Below are 23500 nucleotides of genomic sequence, written 5' to 3' on the forward strand. Positions count from 1 at the left end.
GCTGGGAGCCGGATGCGGGGCTTGATCCCGATGCGGGGCTTGATCCCGATGTGGGGCTTGATGGGATTATGACCTGAGCCAAAGGCAGATGCTTAAAGACTGAGCCACCCAGGCGCACCTCCCTCTGCCACTTTTAAGTGGTCTTTGTTCTGTGGCTCTTTCCCTTGGTCTTGCCATGTCTCTTAGGGTCATATAGAAAGAAAAGGGTCAGAAGACAGGACTTCTGAACCTTGGAACTCGGTTGGGATGTGTTCTGAATTATCAGAAAGCATCAGAGCTCTGTGAAGCATGTAGGAAGTGAGGTCTGTCTGTGTCCCCTTTAGTAACCTTGCAGGAGAAGGTCAGAAGGGAGGGGGTCTGTTTGTATAAAACAAAAGCTTTCTAGGCTTTGATGAGTGTGTGAAGAAGAAATCCTATCAGGGACTATCCCCAGGATTGGGGGATAGGCAGTTGGAGGTGGTATAGAGAATATAATTAACCTCATGGTCAGAAGGTCTGTATTCTAGTGCTAGCTTTGCCTCTAAGTGGTTGTGGGACCTTACATAAGCTGCTTAGACCTCTTTATATTTCTGATCCATTGTTTCCAAAATGAACATTTAGAATAGGTGAGGTCTAAGATCCTATACAGTTCTAAAAGATTCCAGTAGGACTGAGTAACTCTAGCGTTAAAGGTAATTCTTTTGTGCGTTTTTTGTTTTTTTAAAAGATTATTTATTTATTTATTTATTTGAGAGAGTGAGAGCAGTCACAAACATGGGTGGGGAGAGGGGCAGAAGGAGAGAGCAGCAGACTACCCTCTGAGCAGGGACTTCCCCCGCCCTCCCGCCCACCACCACCCCTACTCAGGCTCATCCCAGGACCCTGGGATCATGACCTGAGCCAAAGTCAGACACTTAACAAACTGAGTTCTTTTCTGAGTTTTGAAACTTTTGTTTTTTTGACTTGTATGAAGGCAATATACTAATATTTTTTCCTTGCAAAATGGATACTCTGCAGAAAATTCAAGGGGATTTATTTAAGTAAAGTTAAATGCAACTGCTTTTCAATAAATTTCATGATAAACAATCTGCATTGAGCACATTTTAATTTTTGTGTAAATGGAAGTGTTAAAACCAAGTTAAACCACTAACTGCAAATTAATCTAATAATTATAGAAACTGTGTTTATTTTTTATTTTTTAAAGATTACTTATTTATTTATTTATTTGACAGACAGAGATCACAAGTAGGCAGGGAGGTAGGCAGAGAAAGAGGAAGGGAAGCAGGCTCCCTACCCGGCAGAGAACCCGACACAGGGCTCAATCCCAGGACCCTAAGATCTTGACCTGAACTGAAGGCAGAGGCTTTAACCCACTGAGACACCCAGGTGCCCCAGAAACAGTGTTTTAAATAAAACGTTACAACACATTGTTAACCATAATAAAACTGGCAAAATTTTGTTCATAGATTTTGCACAAAGACCAAATGATTTTGACCATGAGTCGTTTGGTAAGTTAGGGCATGTCTCTTAGAATTGCTATTTATTAAGACTTAAAAACCTATCAGGTAAGCTGAATGAGATTTACATTGTACATTGATTTACAATTATTGATTTATTTTATATGATAAGTATTATATTTCTTTTTTTTAAAGATTTTTTATTTATTCATTTGACAGAGATTACAAGTAGGCAGAGAGAGAGGGGGAAGCAGGCTTCCCGCTGAGCAGAGAGCCTGATGAGGGGCTCTATCCCAGGACCCTGAGATCATGACTCGAGCTGAAGACAGAGGCTCAACCCACTGAGCCACTCAGGCACCCCTATAAATACTATATTTCTGAGTTACTTATTATAAAAAAATAAGGTAGCCATTAAAATTCTGAGAAATAACTACCAGATTTATAACTACCAGATTTAATTATTAACAGATCATAATTTCTCTTAGTAACGCATCTAAAATAAGCAGGTCCACATAACATGCTTTTGCAATTTTTTCTTTTTAGATCAAAGAAAGCAAAGAATTCGATTGATAAATCAACAGAGACTGACAATGGCTATGTATCCCTTGAAGGGAAAAAGACTGTTAAAAGCAGTGAAGAGGGAATCCAAAGCCATGAACCTCCGTGTGAAACTGTTCGACCAGAAGAGGCAGACTGGCACCCAGGAACACTGAGGAACATTCCCAGCAAAGTAAGTGTGATTTTTAAAATAGTTTGCTTGTATTAAGGAGGGCACGTATTGCATGGAGCACTGTATGTTATATGCAAACAATGAATCTTAGAACACTGTATCAAAAACAAATGATGTACTGTGTGGTGACTAACATAATAAAAGAACTAAAAAGGTAAATAAAACACAGGTTTGAACACACACTAAAAAGATTAAAATAAAAATAAAAGTTTGCTTGTATGATTTTACATCAATGAATGGAAAGTGACTCAGACATTAGAATCACCTTTGAATTCTGTATTTGCTCCAGAATTTTTTCTGTGAGCCATTACACATCACACTGATAAAACTGGAAATCAAATAAAGTTACATGAATAAATTTGATTTCTAGTGTAACATGGCATCTTCTGAATTGATTGACGCTCCAATTTTTCCAAAATGCTAAGGCACTTTATAATTTATAGTTGATGTTTGTTGAACCTTGTCTTCTTGTTCCTCATTTGTGAGTGTGTGCAAATTTGTTTAAATGGAACATCTACATTACTTTAGAAACTGAACTAGAAATCTGGCCTTTCATTCTTATTCCCCATAAGAAAATACTACCTTGTTTTTTCCTACCTTAATTACCTTTGGGGTCAACACATTTGTTTTTAATTCGGAAAAAAAAATCTTATTGAGGATATAGTTGTTAAGAATAACAACTATTTGTTTACTTTTCCAAAATAGTAAAGATATCCTGCATTTGTCGTAACAAAGCCTAGTGCAGTATCATCTCTGTCTTTGTTTCATTGAATTTTTTGGGTTAACTAGTTTTTTCTTTAAAAATCTTACAATAAATTGGGGCGCCTGGGTGGCTCAGTGGGTTAAGCCTCTGCCTTCGGCTCGGGTCATGATCTCCGGGTCCTGGGATTGAGCCCCATGTCGGCTCTCTGCTAAGCAGGGGGCCTGCTTCCCCCTGCCTCTCTGCCTACTTGTGATCTCTCTGTCTGTCAAATAAATAAATAAAATCTCAAAAAAAAAACAAAAAACAAACTTAAGTAAAAAAAAATTATGGACAAATTAAAAATGTTTCTGTTAACATGTAGAAATGCGATCATGAATATTTGTGTTGATTTTTCAATTTTGAGTGAAGTATGTGCTAACTACTTGGCAATACATGTGTTTTCATTACCGGTAGCTATACAATCAATAGCATGGGGCTGTAGTGAAATAGAACCCCTTACTCTGATTTTAGATTTTTGAAGCATTTAGCTCTCTGATAATGTGAGCCTCACATCAGTATCATCACTCAACAGATTAGTTTTTAGTCACACAGCATTCAGACACATTTTCAGCTATTTGTTACCTAATAAAGTTATATGAGAGCAACATGAAAATATCAATAAAACTTGAGCTCTTGGGCTCTCAATTTCAGAATTTCCAAAATCTGGATGTCTCATACAAATTGATATGCACATAATGTTGTCTGTGTTACATATACAACTCCACTTCTTCCTGCCTTGTGTCATTATTAAATCATTGATGGCATTTGGGGTTTGTAGAAATAGTGTAATTAATTCATCTCCTTTTTCTCAGCTTCTTTTAAGTGGTCTCTTTTCTATTTTTATCCTATTTTATATACTTAATTTTCTAAGCTATTTCAAATCCTTTCCTGAACAGAAATGTTATAGGACAGTATTTGACAAATGGCTGTTGAATTACTCTTAAAAAGTTAAAATAACAGTATAGTCACTAATGTAAGACATTTTTAAAGAAGATCAGGTAATACTACTCACTTTGAGGTTTTTGAAGATATTTGAAGTTGTACCTGCATGTACATATAATTTAAAATTTTGCAGTTTTAAAGCTACAGTCATAAATTACCAGTAATTCTCTTTGTGTACTCCCACTTAGGATACTCAAAGGACAATAACAAATGTTTCTGATGAAGTCTCCAGTGAGGAAGGTCCTGAAACAGGGTACCCCTTACGCCGTCATGTGGACAGGACTTCTGAGAGCATTCTTCGGAACAGAAAGTCACACCATTATAAGAAACATTACCCTAATGAGGTATATACTTTATCCTTGTGTATATGCAAACATACATATTTTATGAGTTACTAATTTACAACTTCTTTCAACAACTGAATTATCAAAGTAAATATATCCCATCAGTATCAATTATCTTGTTATTGATCTGGATTTATAGAGTAACAGTTTTAGATTTAGGTATTACACACATGACAGTGCTACACATTTGTATTCATTATGTGCAATATCTCTGAAGACTCATACTTCAGTTTATTTACTTTTAAAGAGAGCCATCCTAGAGAGACACTTCGTGAACTCCTGTGTTAGTCTTTTTCACAATTTGAAAAGCTTTATAGCTTCTGGATTATAACAGAGTTATTCTAAGTGACTTTCTTCATGTTACTATCACTAGTTATTAAGTCGTCCATTCTATAAAATTCAATTCTTGTTTCTTCTTTGATTCTGTCTTTATTAATATTTGTTTTTCTCTAAACAGTTTTATAACTTTATCACGTCTCTTGAAGTTATCACATCTCTTGAAACCGTTTCAACAGAAAAAGAATTTCATTCAAATGTATTTTCAGTTTTTATTCTAAGGACAGAACATTTCATTATCTCACTTGAAGGCAAATATCACTTATGACACTTTTTTGATAAACATTGCCTTCTCTTTTTAAACGGTATTAGAATTTTTTTTCTTGATGATGTAGGGCATCATTTGAAAATGATCATTTGAAAAATCATATATTATGCTGTGCTGGAGTGTGAATACCTTGATTGTTTTAAGCTGAGAAGAGTTACTTGTTCTTCATACAATCTTCTCTGTGGTTGAATCTCTATGCAATCTTAGCAGTGACTGTGGTTGTGTTTCTTCTCTTAGTGGCTGCCATTAGACACAACTAATGCCACTGTGTCTGCTGATTGCCTTCACCGAGATCATCTGATATACTGTCCCCTGTTCCTTGTGAAATTCAGTCTTGTGAATTTCTCAGTCTAACACTAAGTACAGTCAGAAGCCAGTTTGTACTGGAAGGGATTTAGGGTCTTCTATAGAAGGAGGTCTTCACTCTCCAATAGATAAATTGTTTGGCTTTGGAGGTACTTTTCTCACCCCAGAATCTTTCTCTTCTTGGTTTGCAGCTATACGTTGAACTCTTAAGATTCTTGAAGGGCAGATCAGTATCCTACTGACCTTCTCTCTTAAATAAATATGTTGCATAAAATCTTCTGGATTTTAAGCTAAGTAACACCGTTAATTAGCTAGTAGGCATTGATTGTTTTAAATCTTTTTTTAATGATATAAAAGACTACCTAAAAATAAAACCTGGTCTTCAAATTCTTTATCTGCAAAGTAGGGAGCTTTAGACTAGAAAATATTTTAAAAGCTGCATTTCAGTTCAAGAAGATTTTGATTCTCAAATCATGCTTAACCTCAGGGTATTTTAAAAAAGCAAAAGAAAAACTCCCTTGAAGAAGTAATATTGAGACAGGATAGAACAGTGTTGTAGTGTTTTTTACAACTTTATGTATTTATTATTCTGTTCACTTCAAATTACTGATGATATTTTTCCTTAAAGGGTGAGACACAAAGAAAGCATTTTGGAAGGCACTTTGTGTCTGGGTAGAACTTGTGGTCTTCACCATAAAATGACTGGTTAGGGCACAGCCATTTGTTTTAAGCCTCCCATATGTCAGTATCTATAGATATACTTTCAGGGATTTTTAGTTTTTCTGGAAGAATCATCCAATCTTCTGGTGGTGTGGGAGTAGTAGATACTAAACTAGGCAGCCATGGTGTTTGGCATTAAGGGGTTTGGGGGCATGAGGTGGTGATCTTGCCATTAGTGTGTAGACTTTCACTTAACCCCCATTCCTTCTACCCCTCAACTCTCCCACCCTGACCCCTGCCCCAGTTTCTTCCCTTTTCTCCTATCTGCTGTGTATATCTGGTTGTCTTCTAGTCTTCTAGTCTCCTGGATGATAGTGGTGGAGTTATTTGATTATCTGGAATAAGAGTTATCCTGTGGAATTAATAACTTCCTTTAAGCATTTACCCTATTTCCTACTCTCTCCTGCTTTGTTTAACTCTACAAGTATCTTTCAGTTTTTGTTCCCTATTGAAACTTAGCTTTTCCTCTAATGGAGGTAGCATTTGTTGGGAAATATAATGAAGAAACCATGGACTTGGACTCAGAACGTTTAAGTGACTTTGGAAAAATTGTTTAACTTCTCTGAGTCTGTGGTTCTGTGTCTGTACAGTAGAGAGAGAAGACTGCCCACGTCAGATTGTTAATATTAAATAAGATTATGCACAATTGCCTGGCACAAAGCATTAATGTTATAAATTCTTATTCCCTTCAAATAATTTTTCTCCCCTTAATTCGATTATATGCTCAGTTTTAGCTATCTGTCTAAAGATTTAAAATAAGCAGACCGAACCAAATTAAATGAGCTGTTAACTTGGCTATTTTCTTTAATTCAAAAATTTCTGATTTTTAGCCATTTTTCAGCGGTTTTTAGTGAAATTCAAAGTGACCATTAATCACCTAAATGTTGCAGGCAAAATTCTGTTTGACATATAAGTGGTTATAGGTCATAAATTTTAGATTTTACATTTGTAAAGTGGCCCACTTATTAATCAGTATTTGGCAAGATACTTTTATAAAGAAAGATATTTCCTTATCCCTGAAATCACCCATTAGTTTCAGTCAAATAATCATGAGGCCTTTAATCTTGTTTTTCTGTATCTGATTAGCAAGTCTGCATCAGAAATTAGTCATAGATAATAAGTTAGCTTTACCAAAATTTTTTAAATTAGCGATTGTTTACTGGTTACTTAATACTTTCTGTACCTTACTATTTAATGAAAACAGTTGTGATAAAAACTGTGTATGCTTAAAGTACTCTGGTTGACATTAATGAATCAAACATTTTTGGAGTGCTTTCTATAAAACAAAGCAGACTCATTCTTACCTTTTTTCTTTCTGAAATTCTTTTCTTTGAAAACATTTTTACTTCTTATTCAAACAACTAATTCTCCTCCCACAAATAAATCCCTAATCAACACACTAAATATATATTCATGGTGTCCCATTCTAATATCAGTAAATTAATTATCAATCACCTGTCTCATTCATTCAAGATATTTTGTTACGTATGGTAAATGTGGCCAAAAAATTGGTTTTTGTCTTACGTTGACTTACAGTGTAATTGAGAGTTACGACTTGAGAATATTAAATACATCAACATTTAATAACATAGACGGTATTATAGATGCTGAATAGCAGTGTAAAATTTATTGTCATGAAGATAAATAATAATACCTCACTTTAGGGACAAAGGGAACACTTTGAATAGAAGGCTTCAAAACTAAAATTTGTGGAGCCCCTGGTTTGTATTAAAAGCTACAGTCCTCATTTAATATTCAGTGTATCTTTAAGAAAATAGTTTTATCCCCCATTGCCAGAAGACTAAACTAAGGATCAGAAACAAGGTAAGCCAGCTAGAAAGGGATGGAAATGGTGTTTTCCTGACACTTGGTTGAGGAGTTTGTAAAGGAAGGTAGGATACAAGGTAGACACCTGATCAAAGGCTAGAGGGACAAAGAACCAGCTGTGTTTAGGGGCCAGGGAGTAGCCCAGTGTCACTGGAGAAGGTTGTGGTAGGGACGAGTGGAGAACAAAGTCCAAAAGTAGCATATTTGAAGACAAGGCTGCTGGTGAAGGAGTTTGAACTTTATCCAGAAGAGTGGTGGAAGCCAAAGGATGACTTTGGTCAGAGAAATGGCGGGGGGCGGGGGGGGGCGGTGCGGGACAAGCTCACTTTAGGAAGATTAATCTGGAAAGTAGGGAAGGCCTTTCAGATAGGGGTCAATTAGGAGGCTCTTTAAAGCAAACAAGGCATGGGTGATAAAGCCTGAACTCTGGTGATATCATGAGCAGAAGAAAGGTATACATCTAGAACATTTTAAAGGTAAAATTGATAATCTTAGTGACAGAGGATAACTAAAAACAAATCTGAAAATTTCAGCATACTTGGCTATAAGGATGGCTGTTACCATTCTTTATTCAGTAAAAGTTATTTTGAATTATTAAATGAAACTTCTACTCAAAAGTACTTATTTTGCACAATAACAACTTCTAGGAAAAAAGTAAATTGATTAGAAATTACCTAACTCGTGCCTTTTAGTTTTTCACTTCTGTAGCATAAATTATCTCAAAAACATGAATTGGCAATTATCTTCCTGGTATAGATTATTTATTAATTTTACATTAATTTATTGAACTTCTGTTTGAAAAACTAGAACAGTAGATACATGAAATCTACTCTTGCTAAAAAAAAGAGAGTAAGAAAATAACTCCATTAAACACATCAGTTAAAGTTGGTTAATATTCAGTGATAATATAATACCAATATATATCCCGTTAAAATAATAGCCATGCAAATCTAAGCTAGTCTCTGCCTGCCTGAATTTTGAACTTTGTGTAAAAATTTAGGAGGAAACAGGCACAACCTTTGCACGCAAAACAGCACTTGAGCTGAGATGTGAAATCAAATAATTTTTTTTTCTTTCTTTTTTTTTTCAAATAAATTTTGATATGAGGAAATTTTGTTACTCCTTAAAAACTAACATATTTTTAATATTTGCTCTCTATTTCACTGTCATTTGACAGTGTGTTTGTTGTTGTAGCAAAAAGTAGCAATGTATGGTTCTGATAGAATCCTTTGAGTTGGAAAGGGTACATAAATTGTATTAATGTCAAAGAATATCTTGATTTCAGGATGCCCCTAAATCGGGTACTAGTTGCAGCTCTCGCTGTTCAAGTTCCAGACAGGATTCTGAGAGTACAAGGCCAGAATCTGAAACAGAAGATGTATTATGGGAAGACTTGTTACACTGTGCAGAATGCCGGTCATCTTGTACCAGTGAGACAGATATGGAAAATCCTCAAATTAATCCAAGTGTGAAAAAAGAATATAGAGACGACCCTTTTCATCAGGTTGGTTTAAGTATTGGGTTATTTGGGGCTCTCAGTCCAGCTTTTTTGAATGTATGTACACATTTTATAGAGGTGAAAAAAAGCTTACATTCAATTAAAATAATATTCCTGTGATTTTTTTTTTCTTCTGGCTTCATTGGAGCTTTGAATTTCAGTATTTATATTATGGTTGTATCTCTTGCCTTGCAAACTTATGTTCCTGAGAAGTTGTTGGTAAATGGAGTTTTATAAGTCAGATTGTGTTTAGATGCATTAGTTCTTTTCTCATTCAGCATACTTCACGGTCATATCAGCACCCATGGCCTTAACTCTACCTCTAAGACCATAATTCACAAATCTCTATCTCATGAATATCAGATTTCTATCTCTCAACAGCTTTAGCAATGCTATCCAACAGAAATCTAATGAGAGTCATATATATAATTTTGAGTTTTCTGGTAGCCTCCTTTAAAATGTTTAAAAAGGTGAAATTAATTTTAATGTATTTCACTTAACCCCATATATTCAAAATGTAGCCAGTATAAAAAATACTAATGAAATATTTTACTCTTTTTATACTACATCTTCAAATCTCTTGTGAGCCCTTTGAGCACATTTCATTTGGACTAGCCACTTTTCAAGTACCCAATAGCAACCTGTGAGTAGGGTGCCATATAGGACAGCACATGTCTATGCCATATCTTTTTTTTTTTAAATGTCCCACCAGTATCTCAGATTTAACCAAACACCCCATCTTCCCTCATAAATCTGTTTTTCCTGTAGCTCTCAAAATCTTATTGAATAACCTCTTCATCCATCCACTCACCAGTAGGAAATCCATGGTCATTTAAAATTCTCACTCTTCCTCTTCTTTCTCTTATGTAACTTCTCATCAAATACTAATAAAACCAACAACTAAGCTCTTAGAAAATTAAAGTAGGAGGGGAACTTACTTAACCTGCTAAAAGGTAGCTACCAAAGAACCTCTAAAAACCTATCATATTTAATAATGAAATTTTAGGATTATTTCTATTAAATGCAGAAACATGTCAGAGATACCCAATATCTCTGCTTTTTCTCTCTCAAAATCCTACCAGTTATGTTTTTCTCTCTGGTAGAACTTAGACTGATTTCAAGTCCACATTAAGGAGCAAAATGTCGAGCATAACTAAAACAATTTTGGAAACAACAGGGAGACTTCCCTTACTGGATATAAAAATTTACTTTAAAAGTACAGTAATTAATAAAGGTAGTATGGTATAGTTGTATGCTATGGTCTCAATGTCCAGCCTCTCCCACCTGTCAGTTCATATGGTGAAACCTAATGCCTAAGGTGATATTTGGAGATGGGGCTTTGGTTGGGGGTGATTAGGTCTTAAGGGTGGAGCGCCCAGGAGTAGGTTTAGTGCCCTAGTAAAGAGACCTCAAGAGAGCTCCTTTGCCCCTTTGACCATGTGAGGCTACAGCAAAAAGAGGGTAGTCTTTGAACCAGGAAGTAGGATCTCATCACCAAATCTGCTGGCACTTTGATCTTGAAGTTCCCAGCCTCCAGAACTGTGAGAAATAGACATCTATTGTTTCTAAGCCATCCAGTCCATGGTAAATGGAGTTTTATAAGTCCAAGCAGACCCAAGGCAGTATGTAAACAAATAGACCAGTGGAACAGAATAGAAAACCCTGAAGTAGTTAATGTCTACATGGGTTCCTCTAATATATGACGTAAGTGACATTATGACCAGTGGGGAAAGGATGGACTCTTCAGTATATAGTTGTAGGTCAGATGATTACACAAAAATATATTCCAGATAGTTCCTAAATGTGAAGAAGCACATGTTAAATATTTACAAGAAAATATAGGAGAAAAATCTGTTACTCTTGATAAGAAAAGAATATTGTATTTTATTTCATTTCATTTCATTTTATATTTTAGACAGAGAGGGTGAGCGGCAGGTGGAGTGACAGAGGGAAAGAGAGAAAGAGAGTCCCAAGCAGGCTCCATGCTCAGCACAGATCCCAGTGTAAGGGCTTGATCTCACAACCCTGAGATCATGACCTGAGCCGGAACCTGCTTAACCGACTGAGCCAGCCAGGCACCAAAGAGAAGAATTTTTTAAAGAAGATACAAAAAACTCAAGCAAGTATAAAAAATGAAGAGATTGATAAATTTGAATATCCTAAAATTTAAAAATCTGGGCTAAATATTAAGCCATAATCATTGTTAAAAGATAGGGAAATAGAATTGAGGGAATATTCTGGTCCCCATTCCCCGAGATGTGAAGATATTTAAGTGTATGTGTACATAGGGGAAAACCAGGAGGGAAGGATTGAAGAGATACAGGAGAAGAAGTTGTCGAGTGAGGTTTCTTAAAGTGCTGGAGGGGAAGCATATCTAGGAAGTTTTGCCTTCGGTAAGTAGGAGAACACATCTGCTGCTGAGATAGGAGGAGGAGGAAGTGCACAGAGAAAGTTGGATGCTTGAGGGTGCAGGAGGTCTGTTAACAATAAGTGAGATGATAGGATTGGGGGCTTGTAGATGGTGGTGAAGGCTTGAAGTTATCACTGGTGGGCAATGGAGAGTATGTGTGTGCATGTATTCAAGTCAGTGAACACATTCCATATTGCTGAGGGTCTAGCTGGAATCTGAAACCAGGAATTTGTGGTTGCCAGTCCACATACTTGTGTGATGTTCTCTGGAATATAGTTGTGGTGATAAGTAATAGCAAACATTAAAAAGTATTCGCTGTCTGGCAGGCACTGTGCATAGTAATCTTGATGCGTTATGTCACGTAATTCTCACAACCTATGACAATGCGATGTATTTTGTATAGATTTATTTTGTAGATGAGAATCATTGAGAATGAGCTTGGAATTAAATAATGCGCCCAGAGTCACACAGTGTAGGTGCTCAATAAATAGTTGCTATTCAAGGGACAGGAGAGGCCAAGAAATAATGGATATGGTAAACATCTAGATGTGTTAGATTGAGAACGAAACAAAACCAAGAAAGGACTATAGATTGAAGGATGGGTGTGTTCGTAAGTATTTTAGAATTGAAGTTTTGAGACACCCAGTAAGAGGAGCTGCTGTTGAAGACTCAGTTCAGAAGCTGAGCAGTTCAGTGTGTTGACAAGGTCTAGGCCGTGGCCATGGGAGTAGCTATAGGTCCCTGGATTTTAAGAAGTGAAGAAAACAGTGAGCAATCCATGAGAATATGGTGTTGGATGAGTCATCTGGGTATTTACCTACGTCACTGAGCATAATAACTGGAATTGAAGTTTAGGAAAATGCCTGAGAGCTATTTTCCCAGTGATACCATAAAGAGGCATAGAAGCAGGGACCATGTGTTCTTTTGCTGATTGTTGAATCACACAGTGCTTGGTACATAGTAGGTGTTTAAACAAAATTGGGTGAATGAATGAAAGGAAATACATTTTTTTAATGCATGCTATCAGAATAAATTGACCCTAAATCTCTCATACCACTCTGCTCCTTTTCTGATAAGATTTTTAATGCTCTAGTCTACATATGAATTATAGTATCATAGGCTTACATTGCTTTTGCTTTTGGATTAAAGACTTGATTTTATACACATTATTCTCAGGCTTCTGAAAAATAACATCAGTATTTTCAATTTTAATAATAGTCAGGTAATGGAAATTAGCTCCCTTTAATGGAAAGCTACCAGTTTTTTTCTTATTTGATTGAGGTCTATATTAGATTTGGAGGACCGTTTTCTGCCCACCATAAAGACTGAAAAATCCCTCCTTAGGAAGAAACAATGAGCATTTGAATCCATGTGTTCTAGTTAGGATGTTACCAAATTTATAGTTTTATTTTGTTTGGCAATAGTAACTGAAACATTTCTACAGCAGAAAATTTCTCTCCTCTAGTCATGGCTGAGTATATGATAAAGTATGAGGCCATATTCAAGTGAAATTTATTTTTCGGTAGGCAAAGACAGATTTTAATGGGTACAGCTCCCACAGGTAGAAACTCCATTAAAGCAGTTGTTGTGGTGAATCTACTTAAAACACACCACCATTTAATGTTAAGATTTTTTTTTTAAGATTTTATTTATTTATTTGACAGAGAGAAATCACAAGTAGATGAAGAGGCAGGTAGAGAGATAGAGAGGGAAGCAGGCTCCCTGCTGAGCAGAGAGCCCGATGCGGGGCTCGATCCCAGGACCCTGAGATCATGACCCGAGCCGAAGGCAGCGGCTTAACCCACTGAGCCACCCAGGCGCCCCTAATGTTAAGGTTTTGAGGCAGTTCTGAATGAACACAGAGCAAAGCAGTTGAGCTTTTGAATGAGGATAAAGAACAATCATTAAAAGAGTTCCACATTTTGGATTGAAAAACTTAACTGAGAAGAACCTATATGATAAAATTATAAAATGGAGTTATTTTCCCTGATGTTTTCTTTGAGCATTTTTGAAAAAATGTTTCATGTAATGCTATTCATACACTGTAGGCAGTACATGTTTCAACAAGACTGCTATTTCAGAATATATTTCACACACAGAGATAAAGAGCTGGTTTTTTTGTTTTGTTTTGTTTTTGTTTTTCAATTAATTCTTTTTTAAATGTACCAGTTTCTGGTTGCTCTCTTTTCTCCTGCCTTCTGGCTTTCTACTAGAAGTAGGAAGATGGTATCAAATACTAGAGTAACTGCAAAAGCAGCTGGGCAAAATGAATACTTTTTGGAAAGAGGGTGAAGAACTTCTTGAATTCCTATTTCTCTCTCTAGATGGACCTTCTTGATATGCCTTGCTTCATGTAATTGGGAAGTCTTTAATTCACTGCTGACAGACTGAGAGTTTAAAAAGATTAGAAGCCTGTAAATCAGTGGTTGAAAACTTGCCTCTCCAACTGTACGCTCTTACACTGTATACACTGAAAGACTATTCACTTTCTCCCACTTGGTCCTGGCTTTGTAGTTCTATTACATTTCATAATTAACTAGATTTCCTTGGAAAATTTGATACATATTTTGGTACAAATTACTTCTTTCCTAGCTAGAATATTGTGGAGTATTTGTGTAATTAAGTGGATAGGTAATAACTAGTATCTTACAGTTTTTAAGGCTCTCCAGTGGTGAAATATATGCTGTAATGGTTAATATATATTAAAATACTATATCTTTGGAAAAAAGATAAATTTTTAGAGGAAACTTCTTCATAGTCAAATGAACTACATGTAAAAGAGTTTTACCCATAATATGTCTACTCACATTACATAAAGAAAATTAATGTATAAGTCAGAATGATAATTACTTTCCATATCTGTTTTCTTGCATATTATTAAAGTGTTTTTTAATATCTTAAGTCAAAATGAATCAATGCAGTTCTGTTTTCCCTACAGGAAAATATTATATTCCTTAAGTTTTCAAAAACATGTCTTTACCATATTTTAATCACATTTTTACTCTTCAGAGAATAAATATAAATAGATTCTTCTGTTCATTGTTAGAAGTTATTTTAGTGAAATACATTGTATAAATTAGTTAGCAATACTGTAATGCAAATAGACTCATCCCATTTTGGGGGTCTATTTTTTTTTTCTTTTTTTAAAGATTTTATTTATTTATTTGACGGAGAGATCACAAGTAGGTAGGCAGGGGTTGGGGGGAGCAGGCTCCCTGCTGAGCAGAGAGCCCGATGCAGGTCTCGATTCCAGGACCCTGAGATCATGACCCGAGCTGAAGGCAAAGGTTTAACCTACTGAACCTCCCAGTTGCCCCTGGGGTCTATTCTTTTTTTTTTTTTTTCCAATTTATTTATTTTCAGAAAAACAATATTCATTATTTTTTCACCACACCCAGTGCTCCATGCAAGCTGTGCCCTCTATAATACCCACCACCTGGTACCCCAACCTCCCACCCCCCCGCCACTTCAAACTGGGGTCTATTCTTTTAATGTTAACTTCTCTTATCAATATCTGATAATGTAAAGATTAGTGTATTAATTTTATTGCTATCTTTAATCTCCAACTATCCTATTTTCGAAGTTTTATTAATTTTTTAAAGGTTTTATTTTTAAGTTATCTCTGCACTCAAATGTGTGGCTCAAACCCATGACCCCCACATCAAGAGTCACACGGATCATCTACTGAGCCAGCCAGGAGCCCTGCAGTTTTATTCTTTAAATTATAAAGCTAAAACAAACAAAACAACCCCCAAAGTTAAACATCTGATCCTTTTATTAAGGCTTTCAATTTTTCTTTTCTCTCTCTATTCTTGAAATGTTGAGAGATGCTTTATCCTTGGGAGGGTACTTCTAGTTCCATGTGTTTCTATTTGCCATATTTACTCTAAGGGAAGAGAAAGTTAAACTGATTCTTTGGGAATTGCTAGATTAAAATATCAGAAAAGTAATTAAATCAAATACTGAGGCTGAGGTGTGAGGGAGAGTCTTTTGCAGGATGAGATTGTATCACCATTTAGTCTTTCAAAGAGGTTAAGTCATACCTGTCATGTGCTTTTGTATTGAATGACCATAAGCTGGAGAGTCAGTAATATGAACAAACTGGTATCCATTTGTCTTGGAACATTAGTATATTAGTAGCTATGTGAACAGATTGACAACTGAGTGCTTTTGCTGACTCATTTTACAGGATTTTTGAACAGTAGCTTGCCTAATACCTGTTATAGGACGTTCCTAACTTACACATTTTTTATAACTGTGTAATTTCGTATGCCGACTGCTCAATGTATATGCTAATCAATATTAAGACAGAATTTTAATGTCGCTGATATTGGGTATGTGTAGATACACATATACCCATGTTCAGATGTATATATGTTCTATTTATAAAATATGATATATGTATTCACCAGTATGTTTTTTTAGTGTCATTTATTTATGGATTCACTTATTTCTGTTTATTTTTTACTCATGGGTTCACTTATTTCTGTTTATTTTTTCGTAGAGTCATTTGCCCTGGCTCCATAGTTCCCACCCGGGATTAGAAAAAATCAGTGCTATCGTATGGGAAGGCAATGACTGTAAGAAAGCAGACATGTCTGTGCTTGAAATCAGCGGAATGATAATGAACAGAGTGAGTTTTTAAATTCTGTCCTTTTAGTTCAAGAATAAGAGAGCGATTATTAATATATTAAATAATTACTAGGAGGTTGTATTTACAACTTAACCTCATTTCTTCAACCTGAAAAAGACTGTTATTTGTATTTGGCGTTGTGATTTAAATGGTGATTTATCACCAAACTACTGTCATCTGTTGCTGTTTTCATTCTTCTAGCGAAAAGTAGATGATTCTTCTTTTATGTTATTCTTTCTTTGCTTTCCATGGGTCAAACTGAGGAGGTGCTACATACACAAGTGTTGATGAAGGCTTATTTTCTCCTATATCATTTCTCCTGCTTCATTTATTTATGAGTACAGCAAAAGTTCAAAATAGAATATTTGTCTTCATACTTGCTTGCTCACTTAAATATATAGAAGTAATGCAGCTAGTGCTATAAAAATCTTGAGTAGTTTGTGGAGGTAGAGTACAAAAACTATGGGTTTTAATTTGCATTTCTATTAAATTGTGTCTTTTATCAGATCATCACAGTTTTTAAATTTTACCTGATTCCTCTGGACAGCTAGTCATGATTTAACTTGCAATTCTAAATTTCGTATCTGTTGCGTGAGAACTATGATGCATGCTTTCTGAAGGACAGAAATTAAAGTAACTGCTCTAGAAATTGATCTCCTTCCTATTACTTGTGCAGAAGTCTCTGGAGATTTGGATCTAGTTGGTTTTCCATACCTTAACTGCCTGTGAACCAGCAGGTCATTTACAGAATGTATAATATGACGATAAAAGTTAGCTGGTATTTAAGATCCCTCATAGGCCTACCAGTCTTATATTTCCCATTATTTAATTTCCACTTAACTTTTCTATAATTCTCTTTTTCCCCCCTTTCTTAATCTTCCCCCCCATACTCTTATCTTCTAAAAAGGTTTTAGAGTTTAAGGAGATATCCATTTGTATTCTGAGCTATTTGAAGAAAAACACAAATTGCAAATTTATCAAATAAGTAGAATCCTTTTTTCTTTTTATGAATTGAGCTTAAGTAGATATGAGATCTTCTCATTCTTTTTAATATTAAAGTGTCTATGAATATTTCTAACTTTTGAAATAATGAGGTACATAGAATTTTTTTTCCAGATCTAGGTAAGACCAACATAGTTTATCCTTTTGCAACTATTTAATGAATTAGAAATCTGATAATGAGCTATTTTTAAAAAATGAAGACATAATGACTTACAGTTTCCCTGTAGTGTGCTCTCCAAACATTGAGTCAATTTAAATTTCATTATTTGTGTATTAAAACTCATATATTTTAACAAAATGTTTCATATGGCTGTAAATAAAATAATGCTTGATAGGAGCTCATTTTACTGTAGATGAGATTTATGCATCTTTTTTTTTTTCATTTTTTCTCTCTCCCTATAAAGGTGAACAGCCATATACCAGGAATAGGATACCAGATTTTTGGAAATGCAATCTCTCTAATCCTGGGTTTAACTCCATTTGTTTTCCGACTCTCCCAAGCTACAGACTTGGAACAACTCACAGCACATTCTGCTTCAGAACTTTATGTGATTGCATTTGGTTCTAATGAAGATGTCATAGTTCTTTCTATGGTTATAATAAGTTTTGTGGTTCGTGTGTCTCTTGTGTGGATTTTCTTTTTTTTGCTCTGTGTAGCAGAAAGAACTTACAAACAGGTGGGTATATTACAGAATTCTGAATAGAGAATATTTTATCCTTTTAATATTTAAAGAATTCCTGAAATATTTTAGTATTTCATTAAATCATTTTGACCTGCTAATTATTTTCCTGTTTTGTTTTTATAGTACTTGAAACATATTTTGTAAATTTTTGTTTTTCTGTGGTAATCTACTTGAAAATTAATACATATCCTAATCTTTTTTTAGCGATTACTTTTTGCAAAACTCTTTGGACACTTAACATCAGCAAGGAGGGCTCGAAAATCTGAGGTTCCTCATTTCCGTTTGAAGAAAGTACAGAATATAAAAATGTGGCTATCTCTCCGGTCCTATCTTAAGGTAGAATGATGGTGATAAAAGTTCTCTTAGCATGCTTACTCCCTATGAGAGTTTTAGTCTTTTTGTCAATATGCATGTATATCTAAATGTATAGTCACCTGTGTACTAACGTCATGCTATGTGGCCGTACTTAGTGTTCTTTTCATTCCATATTCAGAAACCCAAAATCGGTGTTTAACTGGTTCTTTCTAGTAAAATACCTGAGGTCTAAAAGGCTTAAATACATTTTAGGTAGATTATTCAAGATCAGATCCTAAATATATCTTTTTTTAAAAAATTTATTTCTTAATCAAAGCATAGTTAACACACAATGTTACATTAGTATCAGGTGTACAACATAGTGATTCACCTTCTTTCTATGTTACGCTATTCCTACCACCAAGTGTGGCTACCATCTGTCATCATACAACACTATTACAATACCATCAACCGGGGCGCCTCCGTGGCTCAGTGGGTTAAAGCCTCTGCCTTCAGCTCAGGTCATGATCCCAGGGTCCTGGGATCAAGCCCCACATTGAGCTCTCTGCTAGGCAGCGAGCCTGCTTCCTCCTCTCTCTCTGCCTGCCTTTCTGCCTACTTGTGATCTCTGTCTGTCAAATAAATGAATAAAATATTTTAAAAAATTAAAAAAAAAATACCATCAACTGTATTCCTTAATCTCTGCTGTCTATTCCTGGGACTTACTCATTTCATAATGGGAAGCTGTACCTCCCACTCTCCTGTACCCATTTTGACCATCCTTTCACCCGCCTTCCCTCCGTCAACCATCAGTTTGTTCATTGTATTTATAGGTATGATTCTACTTTTTGCTTTTATCCATATGTTTTGTTTCTTTAGGTGTCACATCTTTTTTTTGTAAATCTCACCACCTTCTTCTACTCATTAAAAAGCTTAAAGATTTTGTTTGTACCTAGAATGATTATCAGAAACCAGCAGAGGGAGCCCACTGCTTAAAAAAAGAATTTTTTTTAAAAACTAATCAATGAGTAGCTTCACTGAAGTGGCCTATTACTATTAGCTTGTAAAACATTTTATTTTATAAAATAAAAAATATTAGCTTGTAAGTTAAGCCATTCTTTTCATGCTGTTCTTTTCCTTTAATCTTTTAAAATAACTTCCCTAATTATGAAAGTAAGATATAAAAATGCAGGACAGAAATGGGAAACATCTAAATTAGGTTTAGGAAAGCACTTCTGAGGATTATTTCTTTGCTGCATTAAGACACAGTGATTTTCATTATTCATGGAGTAATCAGGTCTTAAATAAAGTTGACCCAAAGACCAGAAACCCTCTGATATACCTAGATCTTTACCTTTTTTTGAAGTAACAATGAAAGAAGTAAAAAACAAACAAACAAAAACTTTGCACTATTTGTCTAACCTTCTATTTAAAAAATTCGTTGTTCTGTTCATTGATTTAACTTGTTAGTCTCCACTGGGAAATGCTAAAAATTGGCTTTCATTTTTTTGCTCACTGTGGCTTTTCTATAGTTTGGAGGGATAAATACCATCTTTGTTATGTAGCTTAGTAAGAAGCCACCTGGAATTCCTCCTCATTATCAACCTTAAGGAGGTCTTGCATTCTTTTGTATATTGTTTTGTTTTATTCAGTAAGCATTTATTTATTGTTAACCATGTAATATCCACTACTCAGAACACGAAAGTCTGCGTAGCTTTCGGAGCTTATATTTCAGTGAAGGAGACATGTAACCCTAGACCTAGGAATTATCCTTGGTAGTTACTTCCCTCTCTTACATTTCCAGCATCCAACTTACCACCATTTCCCACCTATTCTACTTCCAAAATATACCTTGGGTCCATTTGATGAAGTTCTAGAATATAGGCAAAGTTCCGTGGGGTGAGGTTCGGAGCTGATGACCAAGAAAGAATTCTTGAGACATCTTTGGTGCAAAATGGTGGTATATTAAAGCACGGGGACAGGACCTGAGGGCAGGAAGAGCTGCTGCCCCCGAGGTTGTGAGGGGTAGCAGGTTCTGTACCATGGGGGTGGGGGAAGTAGGGAAGAGGGAGGTTTCGGTAGAACTTTCTTATGCTAAAGAGAACCTAAGAGATACCAGAGGCCTTGCCATGGCCAAGGTCGTTCTGCCCTTTTTAGCAAGCTATTAAGATAGTTGGGAGATTCCTAAAGAATGTCATAATATGTCCCACCCAGGAGTGGGGGTGGGGGTAGGTTGCTGGGTGTCAGCTTTTGCTTCATCTTCAGCCAGCCTTCCCTCATCACATTTGCTTCTCTTTGTTTTCATATCCCCCCTCCAACTGAAACTGTCAATTATCTGCTTTGGGCTGCTGTAGTTGCCAGTTTCTTTGGCCTCCCTGCATTCAGTTTCCCTCCTTCCAGTACATTCCTCAGCCTGCCACCAGCGATCTTTTCGAAATGTAGATTTTGTCGTATAATTCTTAAAAACTCCTTGGAGTTTCTCCGTAGCTCTTAAGCTGAAGAGCAAAATCTGATTAGGGCCTATAGTGCCCTTCATGACCTAGCTCTTAAGGATAGCCTCTCTCTCGTTGGATTTTGAAACATTTTCCCCTCTCCATTCCAGCCATATTAGACTGCTTCAGTTCTGTAATTGCAATATTATTTTTCCTGTTTCATGCTCTTGCACTTGCCCGGCCTTCTGCCAGGAACACTGCCATGTGCCATCGTGCCCTGGCACCTTATTTTGGCGTAAATACCACTTTATCAGGGAGATCTTCCTAAGCTATCTTCCTAACTTGATTAAGAGTTAGGAATGTGGGCTGGGAAAGATCTCCCTAAGGAAGTGATACTTACACCAAATTTCCTACCAGTTATCTCAAAGCATCCTTTACCTTTACTTTAATAGCCCTCATTACAATTGATTGCATAGATCTGTGGTTATAAGCTTGATGTCTGGCTTTCGGCTAGTTCCTATGAAGGTAAGGACCAGGTCTGTTTTGTTCTCTGCTGTATTTCCAGTACCTGACACAGGGCCTCATTCTGAGCAGGTGCTCAAGAAACATTTGTTGAATAAATGATTAGTGTTTGACAAAATATTTGGAATGAAATGAAATGAAAAATGTGGAAATTATGCCAAGAATTCCATGCTATGTGTTCACCGTCTTCACTGTATTGCAAATCCTCAGGAAATAGTAACACTTTGTAATTAAAATTCATCTGACAAATTAGGTATATTTTCGACACTGTAAGTTACGATCAACTTGCAGGGATGGATCAGCACTCTAATTGAAAGCATGGAATTAGCTGCTAATTAGTAAATATATTTAAAAGTGTTTTCCCTTTTTTTCCCCCAGCGTCGAGGTCCTCAGCGATCAGTTGATGTAATAGTTTCATCTGCTTTCTTGTTGACTATATCAGTTGTGTTTATCTGTTGTGCCCAGGTGAGTTGACTTGCCCAATGTGTAAAAATTAGATAGGATCACAGCTCTAATTATTTAGCTCCATAAGGCTTTCTAATAATAAACAACCAAAGTAATAATACTTATAAGCCTAGTTGTACAGGTTTTAAAATTGACTTTTTGCCATTCATCTTTTTTTCAGTAGAATGAGTAAATGGGTCTATTTATCTCTGTGTCGTGAACAGTGGCTGGCATATTCTCAGATATCTGTTGATTGAATATATAGTAATTAGTTTTTATCCACTATTCACTTGGTTATCTTTATCTCCCAAAACAAACTTACGAGTAACTAGAATTATGAGATTGTTTCAGACTGTTTTTATGAATCTCTGCTTTATTCACATTTAGTATTAATTCTTTCATTTTTTATCTGGATTGTCACTGTGACTTGACTGCCTCAGGCTCTGAAAAAGAACTCTCATTGTCCAAGATTAGTCAGGAAGCACAAAAATATCTCAGGCTATTCTAGGTTATAAAATTAAACTTCCATTTCAAGTAATATGACATACTAGATTATCTGAAGGTTCTTATGCTTTAAAGCACTATATAATGCTGGGGGGAGGAAAAACCTCAGCTTTTTAATATACATATATAAACTTTTTTTTTTTTTAAGATTTTATTTATTTATTTGACAGAGAGAGATCACATGTAGAGAGGCAGGCAGAGAGAGAGAGAGAGAGGGAAGCAGGCCCCCTGCGGAGCAGAGAGCCCGATGCGGGACTCGATCCCAGGACCCTGAGATCATGACCTGAGCCGAAGGCAGTGGCTTAACCCACTGAGCCACCCAGGCGCCCATACATATATAAACTTTTTAATATACATATTACATACAAACCTGAGTTTATAAGACAGTAAAAGGCCAAACATGAAAATAAAATTTAAAAACAGAGTAATTAAGTATATGGATTAATCCTGTGGCAGCCCTTGGATAAAGTGAGATACGTTGTCAATCTCTCTCTGTCAAATAAATAAATAAAATCTTTAAAAAAAAAAAAAAGTTTGAAAATGTAGAATAAGAAAAACAGCATGCTCTCCAGCACAGGAGGACAATAAGAACATTCATCTGACTCTCTGCCTGGACTGACAAGAGTGGGGGGGGGGGATAAGTCTCTCCTCTAAGAATATATAACCATAGGTCATCCCTTATAGGTTCAGGGTTTAAATTGTACATTACCTGTCTTGTCCTATAACCTCTGTGTCAAGAAGTTAGTATGAAAAGTGGTCCTAGGTTCCTGGATACCCTGATACATGGCAGAAGCAAAACTAAGAATAGAGAATACATATTTATTTCAGACACAAGGACAGTTTATAAAACTTTCCCATGTACCTGTACAAAAGTAATTCTCAGCTCAGACCATATAGGCCACTTGATCTAACTAACGCAGTTATAGTAGGAAGCAATGACAGCAGCAAGAAAACTCATGCAGTTGGAAATTTTAAAACATACAAATAATAAATATTGAAAAAGAAAAAGAAAAAGAGTATATTTAACCATAAGCTACTGGCACAGTTGAGAAGCTTTTTTTAAAGAATGCTATATAAGGGGCACCTGGGTGGCTTAGTGGGTTAAGCCTCAGCCTTCGGCTCAGGTCATGATCCTGGGATCGAGCCCTGCATTAGGCTCTCTGCTCAGCAAGGAGCCTGCTTCCTCCTCTCTCTCTCTGCCTCTCTGCCTAACTTGTGATCTGTCAAATAAATAAATAAAATCTTTAGAAAAAAAAGAATGCTAATATAAGTTAACTTTATATCATTAAAGTGGAAAGCTTCGGTGGACAATTTTGTACATATGCATAATTTATTAAAACTGACTCAAAACACAATTGAAAATCTGAGGAGAACTACGACTATAAAGCAGCAGTGATTCAGTTAAAAATTTGCCACCAAAAAAAAAA

At 35.8% G+C, this 23500-nt stretch overlaps 1 protein-coding gene across 4 annotated transcripts in view; it reads left to right on the forward strand.

Moving 5' to 3' along the window:
- PHTF2 (putative homeodomain transcription factor 2) overlaps positions 1-23500 on the forward strand; it is a 120673-nt gene that overhangs the window by 88423 nt on the left and 8750 nt on the right. Inside the window, exons 8-14 of one of the 4 annotated variants that reach the window (XM_044245890.1) lie at positions 1980-2166; positions 4039-4194; positions 8937-9155; positions 16064-16192; positions 17599-17871; positions 18082-18213; positions 21504-21590. In XM_044245890.1, coding sequence (XP_044101825.1) covers positions 1980-2166; positions 4039-4194; positions 8937-9155; positions 16064-16192; positions 17599-17871; positions 18082-18213; positions 21504-21590 — 1183 coding nt within the window. Of the gene's footprint in view, positions 1-1979; positions 2167-4038; positions 4195-8936; positions 9156-16063; positions 16193-17598; positions 17872-18081; positions 18214-21503; positions 21591-23500 lie in introns of those variants that run through there. The other 3 variants (XM_044245891.1, XM_044245892.1, XM_044245893.1) reach the window with 3 other exon arrangements.

The sequence above is a fragment of the Neovison vison genome, chromosome 4, assembly GCF_020171115.1.
Source record: "Neovison vison isolate M4711 chromosome 4, ASM_NN_V1, whole genome shotgun sequence".
Classification (NCBI taxonomy): domain Eukaryota; kingdom Metazoa; phylum Chordata; class Mammalia; order Carnivora; family Mustelidae; genus Neogale; species Neogale vison.